Raw genomic sequence first — 14,169 nt, 5'->3', positions numbered from 1 at the left:
GTTATTGGGTCATTTGGTGTGTGAGTTATTGGGTCATTTGATGTGTGAGTAATTGGGTCATTTGATGTGTGAGTTATTGGGTCATTTGATGTGTGGGTTATTGGGTCATTTGATTTGTGGGTTATTGGGTCATTTGATTTGTGGGTTATTGGGTCATTTGATGTGTGAGTTATTGGGTCATTTGATGTGTGAGTTATTGGGTCATGTGATGTATGAGTTATTGGGTCATTTGATGTGTGAGTTATTGGGTCATTTGATGTGTGAGTTATTGGGTCATTTGATGTGTGAGTTATTGGGTCATTTGATGTGTGAGTTATTGGGTCATTTGATGTGTGAGTTATTGGGTCATTTGATGTGTGAGTTATTGGGTCATTTGATGTGTGAGTAATTGGGTCATTTGATGTGTGAGTTATTGGGTCATTTGATGTGTGGGTTATTGGGTCATTTGATTTGTGGGTTATTGGGTCATTTGATTTGTGGGTTATTGGGTCATTTGATGTGTGAGTTATTGGGTCATTTGATGTGTGAGTTATTGGGTCATTTGATGTATGAGTTATTGGGTCATTTGATGTGTGAGTTATTGGGTCATTTAATGTGTGAGTTATTGGGTCAATTGATGTGTGAGTTATTGGGTCATTTGATGTGTGAGTTATTGGGTCATTTGATATGTGAGTTATTGGGTCATTTAATGTGTGGGTTATTGGGTCATTTGATGTGTGGGTTATTGGGTCATTTGATGTGTTGGTTATTGAGTCATTTGATGTATGAGTTATTGGGTCATTTGATGTGTGAGTTATTGGGTCATTTGATGTGTGAGTTATTGGGTCATTTAATGTGTGGGTTATTGGGTCATTTGATGTGTGGGTTATTGGGTCATTTGATGTGTTGGTTATTGAGTCATTTGATGTATGAGTTATTGGGTATTTGATGTGTGAGTTATTGGGTATTTGATGTGTGAGTTATTGGGTCATTTGATGTGTGGGTTATTGGGTCATTTGATGTATGGGTTATTGGGTGATTTGATTTGTGAGGTATTGGGTCATTTGATGTGTGAATTATTGGGTATTTGATGTGTGGGTTGATTCACCTTTGCTTATTGTACTGTCTGTCAAACAAATGATTTGATCATGACCTTGTCATAGACAGTATAATTATCCAATAATACAACAGCAGTATGCCTACACTGGTATTGTAACCAGCCTTGTATTCCTTCCTCAGCTGTCTGGCTCACTGGTAATGGTTCTGTGTATGCTTAGAATGATTCTTAATTTCTATACAATTTCCTGTGTGTTTTGGCAATTTAATAATTGTTTTATTTTAAACTTTGATAGTTTGGTTTTGGGCTGTATTGGTAAGCTATGGTCTATGGATAGTAAGAGGATTTCCTGGACCACAGATTAATGTCACAGATTTTTGTGTTATGTTGTAACCTGTCTTAGTATTAAAACTTCTATAAGTTAATATAGGTGGATGTCCTGAGCAGACTTACAAGAACAGTTGTTAAAGCAGTATTTCTGTTTTAGATGGAATTTAAAGCTGTTTTTCAGATGAGATTTCATTATTGGTTATTTTGTGTTTTTCAGATGAAGGATTTAGAAGAAAAGAAAACAGATGCAGACAGTCGAGCTGAAACTGCAGAACAAAAAGTAGGTCACTGTTTCCATATTTCTTACAAGATAGGTTAAGCTGCCTGTAAGTTCTAACTTACTGAAAAATGTCAGAACCAGATTTATAAGACATCTTGTCTGAGGACTGATTATATTATGCTGTGGCACATGTCACCCATCAACTGTTTCTTTAAAATACTAAAATGTCCAGAATAGCGGTGAGGATTTTGACCAGACTTCATTTGTGATTTTATTGTGAGAAGCTAGAGTGTCTGGTCCTTGTGGGGCAGGGCCAAATAGGTGAAAAAGATTAAACTTTGAAATCCCTCAAATTTTATCATACAGATGTATGAATTTTACCAAAATTTGATTTAAAGCATCTAATAGCTGAACAGTAACTGACTGCATGGAATGAATTCGAGGGTTGGCTTTTCCTGGAGCTCATGGATGGTGCTTTATATGAGAAATACAGCAGAATCCTTTTTAGGACACCTGGGACAAAGTCTCAAGTGACCTATTGTAATCACCTTTTGTCCTGCATCGCTCGGCACTTGTTGTGCCTCTTAAGCATTTTACATTTTCAACTTTTTCTCTAAAACCACGAGGCCCAGGATCATGATATTAGGCCAGAGGCCCAGGATATCAGGGTATTAGGCCAGAAGCCCAGGATATCAGGATATTAGGCCAGAGGCCCAGGATATCAGGATATTAGGCCAGAGGCCCAGGATATCAGGATATTAGGCCAGAGACCCAGGATATCAGGGTATTAGGCCAGAGGCCCAGGATATCAGGGTATTAGGCCAGAGGCCCAGGATATCATTATATTAGGCCAGAGGCCCAGGATATCAGGGTATTAATAAGGCCAGAGACCCAGGATATCAGGGTATTAGGCCAGAGGCCCAGGATATCAGGATATTAGGCCAGAGGCCCAGGATATCAGGGTATTAGGCCAGAGACCCAGGATATTAGGCCAGAGGCCCAGGATATCAGGATATTAGGCCAGAGACCCAGGATATCAGGATATTAGGCCAGAGACCCAGGATATCAGGGTATTAGGCCAGAGGCCCAGGATATCAGGGTATTAGGCCAGAGGCCCAGGATATCATTATATTAGGCCAGAGGCCCAGGATATCAGGGTATTAATAAGGCCAGAGACCCAGGATATCAGGGTATTAGGCCAGAGGCCCAGGATATCAGGGTATTAGGCCAGAGGCCCAGGATATCAGGGTATTAGGCCAGAGACCCAGGATATTAGGCCAGAGGCCCAGGATATCAGGATATTAGGCCAGAGGCCTAGGATATCAGGATATTAGGCCAGAGACCCAGGATATCATGATATTAGGCCAGAGGCCCAGGATATCATGATATTAAGCTAGAGGCCCAGGATATCAGTGTATTAGGCCAGAGGCCCAGGATATCAGGATATTAGGCCAGAGACCAAGGATATCAGGATATTAGGCCAGAGGCCCAGGAAATCATGATTTTAAGCTAGAGGCCCAGGATATCAGTGTATTAGGCCAGCAAAATGAATATTTTTTGTGTAATGGTTTGCGGGTAAATCCATTTTGGAATGGGTACACAGCTTATCAATACGTGTATACACTGTCCTGACTGCTGTCATGCATCATTGATTTCACTCGAAAGAATTCACAGGACCTTGTAAATACTAGCATACATAAAAGGTGTGAGTTGTAATCAATTAATTGGTCTAGTTTTCATGTTGCCTCCCCCATTATTAGAACATTTATGAGTCGGTCAGTTTTGTGTTGTTTTTATGAGATAGGCAGTTGTCCAGTAATTATATAATTGGCATTGTATTACACTGTCTTTCGACACATGGCTATAAAACACTAAAGTATTGTAAAAATGGCATCTCTGAGTAAGTCAGGGTTATTAATTATCAGAATATATTTCACATCCTAGCTTTTATTTCTCATTTGATTAACAAGTACTTAAAATTATGTAATGTTGTTGAGATATATTTTCACAGAGTAACAATTGATACGGTACTATGACACTTCTCCATAACTTCAGTGTTGTGCTAAATATTTCACTGGTGTTTGGAATTCACAGATTTTAGTGGAAATGCCAATATAGAGAATATAAAACCCTCGCAAAATATAACGCTATACAGTAGATAAATTGATTTAAGGAAAATGATATAAGAAGGAACAACGATGGGTTGACCACATTCACCTGCCATTCCAAACTCTCCTTGATACTGAGAGGAACAGTCATATATTGGGGAATATTTGTATATAATGTTATTAGTTTAAAAGGTAATATTTTTCCACGATTGCCAAACTAGACAGTCAGTGAGCAACGTGTCCCTCCAGCCTGTTCTGGTGAAATTTATACCCAAATGTGCAATATCAGATATCTGCCCAAATTGAAAGCTTAGGAAAATATTTGTTGTATTACAAGGCTTTGAGTCATGGAAGGCCTATTATCTTTCTTTTCTTTTCACATTCATCAATAGTATTCAACATCATGCAGAAAAAGATGTTAGCTGATATGTCTGTTTAAGATGTAAATAATGTAGATTCTGGAATATTTAGTTACGTGAATAGAGCTGACAATGGTATCTGTAAAATTGATTAAATTTTAAATATTTTGTCATGTTTTGGCTGTTTCTGAGAACATAGCTGTCAGTTTCGTGGTTTCCAAGACCAGCTTCTATAACCTTGAAGCTGGTTCAACTGTCATAACTTTGAGCAAGTCATTAAAGTTACTGTATTGCCTAAACCCACAACTGTCAAACGCATGCATGGTCCAAGTTTATTTGACCTTTACAAAGATGACCTTGCCACATACAATGAAATTTGACCTGATTTGCTGTTGTTATGTTTTCTTCAGTCTTGGATAGCAAACATAATGTCAGAGGCATTAATGTGACATACTGATTCTTTGATATTGACAGACAGTATTTTAAACATTATTACAAGAAGTACAAGAATATGTAGACGTTTCTGAAAAAATGGACAGATAGAATTGGCACCAAACTGAAATACATTGATGACAGTGTATGTTCTTCGTATGTGTCATTGGGGTTAAAGACATTGTTGAAGGAGGAAGGAATGTAATGAAATTGGACTGATTGGCTGATCTCTGTTGAGGTATTTCAGTGGGTTAGAGCGCACGTCTACACCAGTTGAGTCATGATCTAGTTTTTGCGTCCCCCCCCCCCCCCCCCCCCCCCGCCACTTTGTTTCAGATTTGTTAATATTTATATAAGTACACCTATGACATAAAAACATATCATAGATATGTATGTCACAGCCTCATTAAAGGGAATATAACTTTCATACTGATTAAACGATGATTTCTTCATATAAATAGTGAAATAGGTTTAATATATAGCAATACACATGCCTATACAATAAAAATGTTAGATGTTCACAAGTTTTGAAACACTTCACCTCAGTTGATGTTTGTAAAGAATGCTACAGAGAAAGCTGAATAGAACCACTTTTAATTTTCTTAATTAAGTGAAAGTCTTAGTTGTACGATATATTTATAAAAGATATTACGCCTGGAAATACTTTCCAACAGCGATTTTTACACTTATCGACGCTTTAAAGATTTATACACTTTCCCGTTGGATTTGTCCAGGGAATGAGGAATTGCTCCAGCCCCTGCCAAAGACTCTACGTTTTGTGTAAGTGGGAAAATTTGATAGGAGGGCATAAAGGAGAAGACACTTAGACTTGTATGAATTTAAACAATGACAAAAGCATTGTTTGGCAAGAAACCCACCTTCTCAGACAGATATGAGGACTGTCAGAGGTCAATTGGTTTCCTACAAGTGCAACATGTTTTTTTTAGAAATTTCGTTCCAACTGGAGATTATAACTTGGAAACAAAACAAAAAACTGCTACAGGGTTGTATTGATCATATAACGAGTGTGTGATAGAGAATAATTTCCAATAGGATTTTTATTTGATGGTTACTGCTATACACAAAACATCTGTAAGGAAAGTCTCCCTGGATTTAGGTATGTGTTGCACGATCCTGGTCCGATGTTATTCTCAGACCTCTGGGAAGTCAAATAAGCCAAATGTTACATACTGCAGTCAGTTCCCTACTTATAAAAAAATTCATCAATTGATGTAATAACATGACTGTGGCTGGGAAAGATCTCGTCGATGTAATTTCTGGCATCATGTAAAAAGCACTAGATAATCTTTCTTGTAGGAAATTTATCACAAATTGGGGTAATTTAATGTTGTCAGACTGGTCTTGATAGGCCGGTATATTTGTATCAGTGAGTGCTCAGGGAATTCACATCTGCGTCAACATCTTTTGTTCTGTGCATGTTTTTATGCCATCTACTCGGGTCACTGGTACGATTTGATAAGAGAGCATTGTTTTTTTATGGTTTTTATTGCTATTTGTCAGGGTACCGGTAAATCTATTTTTTGACTGCTGACTTTAGATTATAAATACATGCAATTGATACTTGATTTCTTGAGAACATTATAAAAATCCTTACTTTTTTAATCATTTTAAATTATTTAAATTTTGTCCAGTCAAGCACAAGCAAAGTCTTGTGGAATGTGGAAGGGAGATAACTCTGACAGGATTAGGATATTTTGAGCTCCAGTCCACCACTTAAGAGTTCTACAGACATTTGTGTTTTGTCTTTTCCCTTAAGACACTTTGAAGACAAGGATAACACCCTGGCCATTTAATCTTTATCCAGGGAGAGTGTCTAAACTTCTAACCACAATTGAAAAGTTTTCTGATCTGATGAGTTTTGGTTCAATATAACTAATGGTGTAGGCCGGAGACATATTTATATATAACTACTGGTGTAGGTCGGAGACATATTTATATATATATACTGGTGTAGGTCAGAGACATATTTATATATAACTACAGGTGTAGGCCGGAGACATATTTATATATAACTACAGGTGTAGGCCGGAGACATATTTATATATAACTACTGGTGTAGGCCGGAGACATATTTATATATAACTACTGGTGTAGGCCGGAGACATATTTATATATAACTACTGTTGTAGGCCGGAGACATATTTATATATAACTACTGGTGTAGGTCGGAGACATATTTATATATAACTACTGGTGTAGGCCGGAGACATATTTATATATAACTACTGGTGTAGGTCGGAGACATATTTATATATAACTACTGGTGTAGGCCGGAGACATATTTATATATAACTACTGGTGTAGGCCGGAGACATATTTATGTATAGTTACCCGACTGGATAATAATATAGACATAACATCTACTCTCTACTGTCTATATGCAGAGCTTTAGAAGGCAGTATGTGAGGGTGGCGGTAGATTCGGGTGGCGGTATGTGAGGGTGGCGGTAGATTCGGTCAGCGGTAGGTCGAGGGTAGACTATATATATATAAGATAAACCTTTGCTGCAGTGCCATTACTAACTCCATCCTTGTTATCCCAGCATATCAACCAATGGGGTTTAAGACATGAGTGTGATATTCAGTGCGCTTAAAAAGAGAAGCCAAAAATCAGCTATTTTCTTGGCTCAATGCTTTGAAGGACTAAATATTGATCAAGATTTAAACTTTAGGAAAGAACCAGGTTAGACACATTTTGTGCTCAGTAGTACATATTTATGAGAATTTTAATTCTCCATGGAGGATTTTCACATCCATATATAAACATGTTTATTGTAGTGAATGTTATTTAGGATTCCTGAAGGTCACAGATTAAGTGAAGGTAGTATCTACACAATCATGACATCAGGGAATATTTTAAGTCTAGGTAATGTCAACCAAGTATAACAAAGACTGGTTGATCAATAATGCTGACTGAAGTCACTATACTGTATATAGGCTACATATATCACGAATCTGGACAAAGGAGGAAAAACAGAAGTATGGAAAACCCCATTTAGACATCATATGACAAAAGTTTTTTCAGACTCAATTGACTATGGTAAGTGTCAGCAAACTTTGAGCAATACATTTTATTTACATCTTATTTGATATAAGTAAAAATTATTGTGGTCCGTAAAAGTAGTGGAAAATTAAAAGAAAAATTCTAGATTATCATTTAAATCAGAAGTTGTCTGTTACATTGAGATTGTTTCTAAAGGCTGAGGTGTTTAATTATAAAAGATAAAATTATCTTTAATAGTACAGGTATCTTTATAGTACAGGTATCTTTATAGTACAGGTATCACTATAGTACAGGTATCACTATAGTACAGGTATCACTATAGTACAGGTATCTTTATAGTACAGGTATCTTTATAATACATATATCTTTATAGTACAGGTATCACTATAGTACAGGTATCTTTATAGTACAGGTATCTTTATAGTACAGGTATCACTATAGTACAGGTATCTTTATAGTACATGTATCTTTATAGTACAGGTATCTTTATAGTACAGGTATCTTTATAATACATATATCTTTATAGTACAGGTATCTTTATAGTACATGTATCTTTATAGTACAGGTATCTTTATAGTACAGGTATCACTATAGTACAGGTATCACTATAGTACAGGTATCACTATAGTACAGGTATCACTATAGTACAGGTATCTTTATAGTACAGGTATCACTATAGTACAGGTATCTTTAATACAGTACAGGTATCTTTATAGTACAGATATATTTATAGTACAGGTATCACTATAGTACAGGTATCACTATAGTACAGGTATCTTTATAGTACAGGTATCTTTAATAGTACAGGTTTCTTTATAGTACAGGTATCTTTATGGTACATGTATCTTTATGGTACAGGTATCACTATAGTACAGGTATCTTTATAGTACAGGTATCACTATAGTACAGGTATCTTTATAGTACAGGTATCTTTAATAGTACAGGTATCTTTAATACAGTACAGGTATCTTTATAGCACAGGTATCTTTAATAGTACAGGTATCTTTATAGTACAGGTATCTTTATATTACAGGTATCTTTATAGTACAGGTATCTTTATAGTACAGATATCTTTATAGTACAGGTATCTTTAATACAGTACAGGTATCTTTATAGTACAGGTATCTTTAATCGTACAGGTATCTTTATGGTACATGTATCTTTATGGTACAGGTATCACTATAGTACAGGTATCTTTATAGTACATGTATCTTTATAGTACAGATATCTTTATAGTACATGTATCTTTAATACAGTACAGGTATCTTTATAGTACAGGTATCTTTAATCGTACAGGTATCTTTATAGTACAGGTATCTTTAATGGTACAGGTATCTTTAATCGTACAGGTATCTTTATAGTACAGATATCTTTATAGTACAGGTATCTTTATAGTACAAGTATCACTATAGTACAGGTATCTTTACAGTACAGGTATCTTTATAGTACAGGTATCACTATAGTACAGGTATATTTATAGTACAGATATCTTTATAGTACATGTATCTTTATAGTACAGATATCTTTATAGTACATGTATCTTTAATACAGTACAGGTATCTTTATAGTACAGGTATCTTTAATCGTACAGGTATCTTTATAGTACAGGTATCTTTAATGGTACAGGTATCTTTAATCGTACAGGTATCTTTATAGTACAGATATCTTTATAGTACAGGTATCTTTATAGTACAAGTATCACTATAGTACAGGTATCTTTACAGTACAGGTATCTTTATAGTACAGGTATCTTTATAGTACAGGTATCTTTATAGTACAGATATCTTTATAGTACAGGTATCTTTATAGTACAGGTATCTTTATAGTACAGGTATCTTTATAGTACAGGTATATTTATAGTACAGGTATCACTATAGTACAGGTATCTTTATAGTACAGGTATCTTTATAGTACAGGTATCTTTATAGTACAGATATCTTTATGGTACATGTATCTTTATAGTACAGGTATCTTTAATCGTACATGTATCTTTATAGTACAGGTATCTTTAATCGTACCGGTATCTTTATAGTACAGGTATCTTTAATAGTACAGGTGTCTTTATAGTACAGATATCTTTATAGTACAGGTATCTTTATAGTACAGGTATCTTTAATAGTACAGGTATCTTTAATAGTACAGGTGTCTTTATAGTACAGGTATCTTTATAGTACAGGTATCTTTATAGTACAGGTATCTTAATAGTACAGGTGTCTTTATAGTACAGGTATCTTTATAGTACAGGTATCTTTATAGTACAGGTATCTTTATAGTACAGGTATCTTTATGGTACAGGTATCACTATAGTACAGGTATCTTTATAGTACAGATATCTTTATAGTACATGTATCTTTAATACAGTACAGGTATCTTTAATAGTACAGGTATCTTTATAGTACAGATATCTTTATAGTACAGGTATCTTTATAGTACAGGTATCTTTAATAGTACAGGTATCTTTATAGTACAGGTCTCTTTATAGTACAGGTATCTTTATAGTACAGATATCTTTATAGTACAGGTATCTTTATAGTACAGGTATCTTTATAGTACAGGTATCTTTAATCGTACAGGTATCTTTAATGGTACAGGTATCTTTAATACAGTACAGGTATCTTTAATCGTACAGGTATCTTTATAGTACAGATATCTTTATAGTACAGGTATCTTTATAGTACAGATATCTTTATAGTACAGGTATCTTTAATACAGTACAGGTATCTTTATAGTACAGGTATCTTTAATCGTACAGGTATCTTTATAGTACAGGTATCTTTAATGGTACAGGTATCTTTAATAGTACAGGTGTCTTTATAGTACAGATATCTTTATAGTACAGGTATCTTTATAGTACAGGTATCTTTATAGTACAGGTATCTTTAATACAGTACAGGTATCTTTATAGTACAGGTATCTTTATAGTACAGGTATATTTATAGTACAGGTATCTTTATAGTACAGGTATCTTTATAGTACAGATATCTTTATAGCACAGGTATCTTTATAGTACAGGTATCTTTATAGTACAGGTATCTTTAATATAGTACAGGTATCTTTATAGTACAGGTATCTTTAATACAGTACAGGTATCTTTATAGTACAGGTATCTTTATAGTACAGGTATCTTTATAGTACAGGTATCTTTAATAGTACAGGTCTCAAAAACATGGTTTTGTTTCTCAGTTGTGTCTGGGTTTACAGATAGTGACATGTGTACTATATTATTTGTGTGTTTAATAATTCTATTGTAAAATCTACTGATAATAGTTGATACAATCTTAAGGATATTTACTGTATCCTCAGACAGGAATGGTGTATTGTTTAAAGTGTTGGGTAAGCAGGTTTACAAGTTGACCTTTTAGTTCTGTAGGTATAGCAGTTCTGGCTCCATAGATCTCAAACATTCACTGGATGTAGTCCAACAGAGTATCATCAATATCCCACTAGTGCTTAACCATGTCTATCAATAACCTACTACTTATTCATCAGGAAATTAACTTTTTTAAAAATACATGGACGAGATTTGACTTACACATTGGAAGTGTTGGGTTTCCTTTTAATTGTATACATCATTCATGGTGTAATGCTGTTTTGATTTATGGAAACAAATAATGCAGTGCCTTACGAAACTGATAGCCATAGAGGTAGACAGAAGGTGTTAGGGTTGTGACATATTGTTTATTTATATATCTAGGTCTCTTTTGTATATTTTCCATGACTGTCTCCTCTCTGAACTGAATCTGCCTGGTTCATGATAATATTAAATTCATGCTAAGGCTGCAGGACCCTTTTAAGCTCACCTATCCAAAGGTCAAATGAGCTTAAAAGCTGTGGTGTGGTGTTGGCCCACATTCATTGTCACAGGGTTAAATTTGTTAAAACTGAAAGACGTGGAATCAAGATATTTGGATGTTAGGTTCCTAGGCAACTTCACTAGCCAAGGGTGTTCAATACAACACTCCCTTGGATAGCGAAGTTGGTTCCTGGGTTTGGTGCCCAACAAAGTCACATCTTCATCTCTTTGTTTCTTCAAGTTTTTTTTTGAAATCTTCATAAGAAGGTGAAAGTCTAATTTGTTTTCCCAACTGTTGATATTCTGTGTCGTTATTGATTTACTTTAAAGACTAATGGATTTCTAGCTATTTAAATATCATTTTAATAATATTAATAAGCTGAGACTACCTTTGGAAATGTTTTTGATATAGTGGGAGACAGCTCCATGCATTCAGTTTATGTTTTCTAGCTGCCGGTGCCTTTTGAGTGTGTCTGTATTATCGTTTGTCTGTTGGCTATATTATCAGGACACGATGAATATTCATAATCACAGTGAATTATTTTGCTTTACAATGGGAAAATCTTTTGGGAGGCTTTCCATGAAGTATTGGCAAGGACAAAGCTTTCAGAGTTTTACCAAGAACTTTATTGTCATGTAGAACCTGAGTATTGTAAATCTTTTTACTTTCAAACTACAAGGTTTAAATTGATTACGCCGGATCCCTCCTTGTGTAGTTACTCAGTGTCAATTCCGCTGCACATGTATATCATGAAAAAGCCTGTTTTAAAGTACACGTATATGTAGATCTTGCGTTGGTCACATTCGTCTGCCAACAGAAATATTTACGGAATTTTATCATCCTTTGTGATCGCTAACTTCATATTTATATATAAATTGCAGATGTTGTTTAAGAGCCAAGAATATCAAAGGGGAATAACTGGAGACTTAGAAATTAACCTATTAGATTCTGTTACGTCACAAAGAGTGGATGACCATTCCACACCCAGTTTATAAAGATTATATCGTACTATCGGTATAGTTGTTTTTTAAGTTATTCTTTCTCCGTAACAAACCCAGCCCTATAAAGTGTATGGCAGAGTGACAATATCAGACAGCCAATCATTACTAGACTTCTAGTTACATGATAAATATTTCAATTCAATCAGATCAAGTCACAGTATACCAGTATTGAAACATGAATGAAACACGCTGCAAAGCAAAACCAGATTATGCAATGTCTTGCTTAATTTTTTTTTGCCAGCGATTTATTCCAGTTCTTGTGTGGTCTCTTTGAATTCCTTTTTCTATTGTTTCTGAACATTTTCAGCCATCTATTGATTGTTCTCTCGAAACAAAACATCAGATGTTTTGTCTCTTTTCCGGATGGTTTTAACAAGCATGGTCTGAACTGTTTCCATGTGTGTATATATGAGGGCCGCGGTGGCTGAGTTGTTAAAGTGGCCCTCCACCTCTGGGTTGCGAGTTTGAAACCCACGTGGGGCAGTTGCCAGGTACTGACTAGGCCGGTGGTTTTTCTCCGGGTACTCCGGCTTTCCTCCACCTCCAAAACCAGGCACGCCCTTAAATGACCCTGGCTGTTAATAGGACGTACGTTTAATAAAATAAACCAAAAGTATATGTGTATTGTTGCCCTGTCCTGGAACAGGCTTGTGACAAGATATTTGGGTGTTTGTTATTGGGACGTCACAACTGGTGCTCATTAGTTGGTTTCTTTATCTCAGAAAATACATGTACTAAATAATTTGTATATCGTTTTGCTGCTGTGTACATCGGTTCCCTTTTGAGCCTTGTGTGTTATGGTCAAGGTCATGCTTGTCAGTATCAATACAGGTCAACAATGGTCAATGGCTCAAAAGTCATACTGTTGAGATTTGTGGTAATGAATACTCCCTGTTATATAAAAAAAAACATGTAATATAATTAGGATTGTAATAGTTTGGATAGATGCCATGATGTCTGTTGGTATGGTCAAGCTGTCATAGTGATTCAAGTCAGTGATCATTTAGACGCCACCTAATATCTTCTTTACAGCAAACATTGTGTAATAGTATTATGAAGCAGTATTAACGGGATTGATTCAGAATGTCCATTAATGTAGTCTGGATAAAGGTCTGAAAGTCTCCGAGGAGGAATTCTCACTTTGTCTCTTTACTCATTTGATTTTCTTAAAAAAATTAACACAAGTCTCTTAATGAAGTCAATAATGCTAATTCTTTGGTTTGTTTACACAAATTCATTTGGTGCAAGCTATAGCCGTTTTCAAGATATCAAAATATAGTGTTTATGATGCAATTGTGTACTTTCTGATCAGATCATTTATATTTGTCCTTCAATTAAGTTTAAAATAGTTCATTGAAATTCTTTAACTGTAGGAGTTATAGGGTTTTTTGCAAATTTCAGAACATAGTTGATGTCTAATCATGTTATATGTACACTGATGGTACACACTTCAGCATGTCAAGTGTACGTCTGTAATGATGTTATATGTACACTGATGGTACACACTTCAGTATGTCAAGTGTACGTCTGTAATCATGTTATATGTACACTGATGGTACACACTTCAGCATGTCAAGTGTACGTCTGTAATCATGTTATATGTACACTGACGGTACACACTTCAGCATGTCAAGTGTACGTCTGTAATCACGTTATATGTACACTGATGGTACACACTTCAGCATGTCAAGTGTACGTCTGTAATCGTGTTATATGTACACTGATGGTACACACTTCAGTATGTCAAGTGTACGTCTGTAATCACGTTATATGTACACTGATGGTACACACTTCAGCATGTCAAGTGTACGTCGGTAATCATGTTATATGTACACTGATGGTACACACTTCAGCATGTCAAGTGT

At 35.4% G+C, this 14,169-nt stretch overlaps 1 protein-coding gene across 1 annotated transcript in view; it reads left to right on the top strand.

Moving 5' to 3' along the window:
- Positions 1 to 14,169, top strand: part of LOC117322778 (pleckstrin homology domain-containing family H member 1-like) — a 304,601-nt gene that overhangs the window by 157,328 nt on the left and 133,104 nt on the right. Inside the window, exon 3 of the mRNA XM_033877718.1 lies at positions 1,584 to 1,646. Coding sequence (XP_033733609.1) covers positions 1,584 to 1,646 — 63 coding nt within the window. The remainder of the gene's footprint in view (positions 1 to 1,583; positions 1,647 to 14,169) is intronic.

Source organism: Pecten maximus, chromosome 3 (genome assembly GCF_902652985.1).
Source record: "Pecten maximus chromosome 3, xPecMax1.1, whole genome shotgun sequence".
Lineage (NCBI taxonomy): Eukaryota > Metazoa > Mollusca > Bivalvia > Pectinida > Pectinidae > Pecten > Pecten maximus.
Note: the sequence above shows the minus strand (reverse complement) of the source record. Positions and strands in the feature narration are given on the sequence as shown.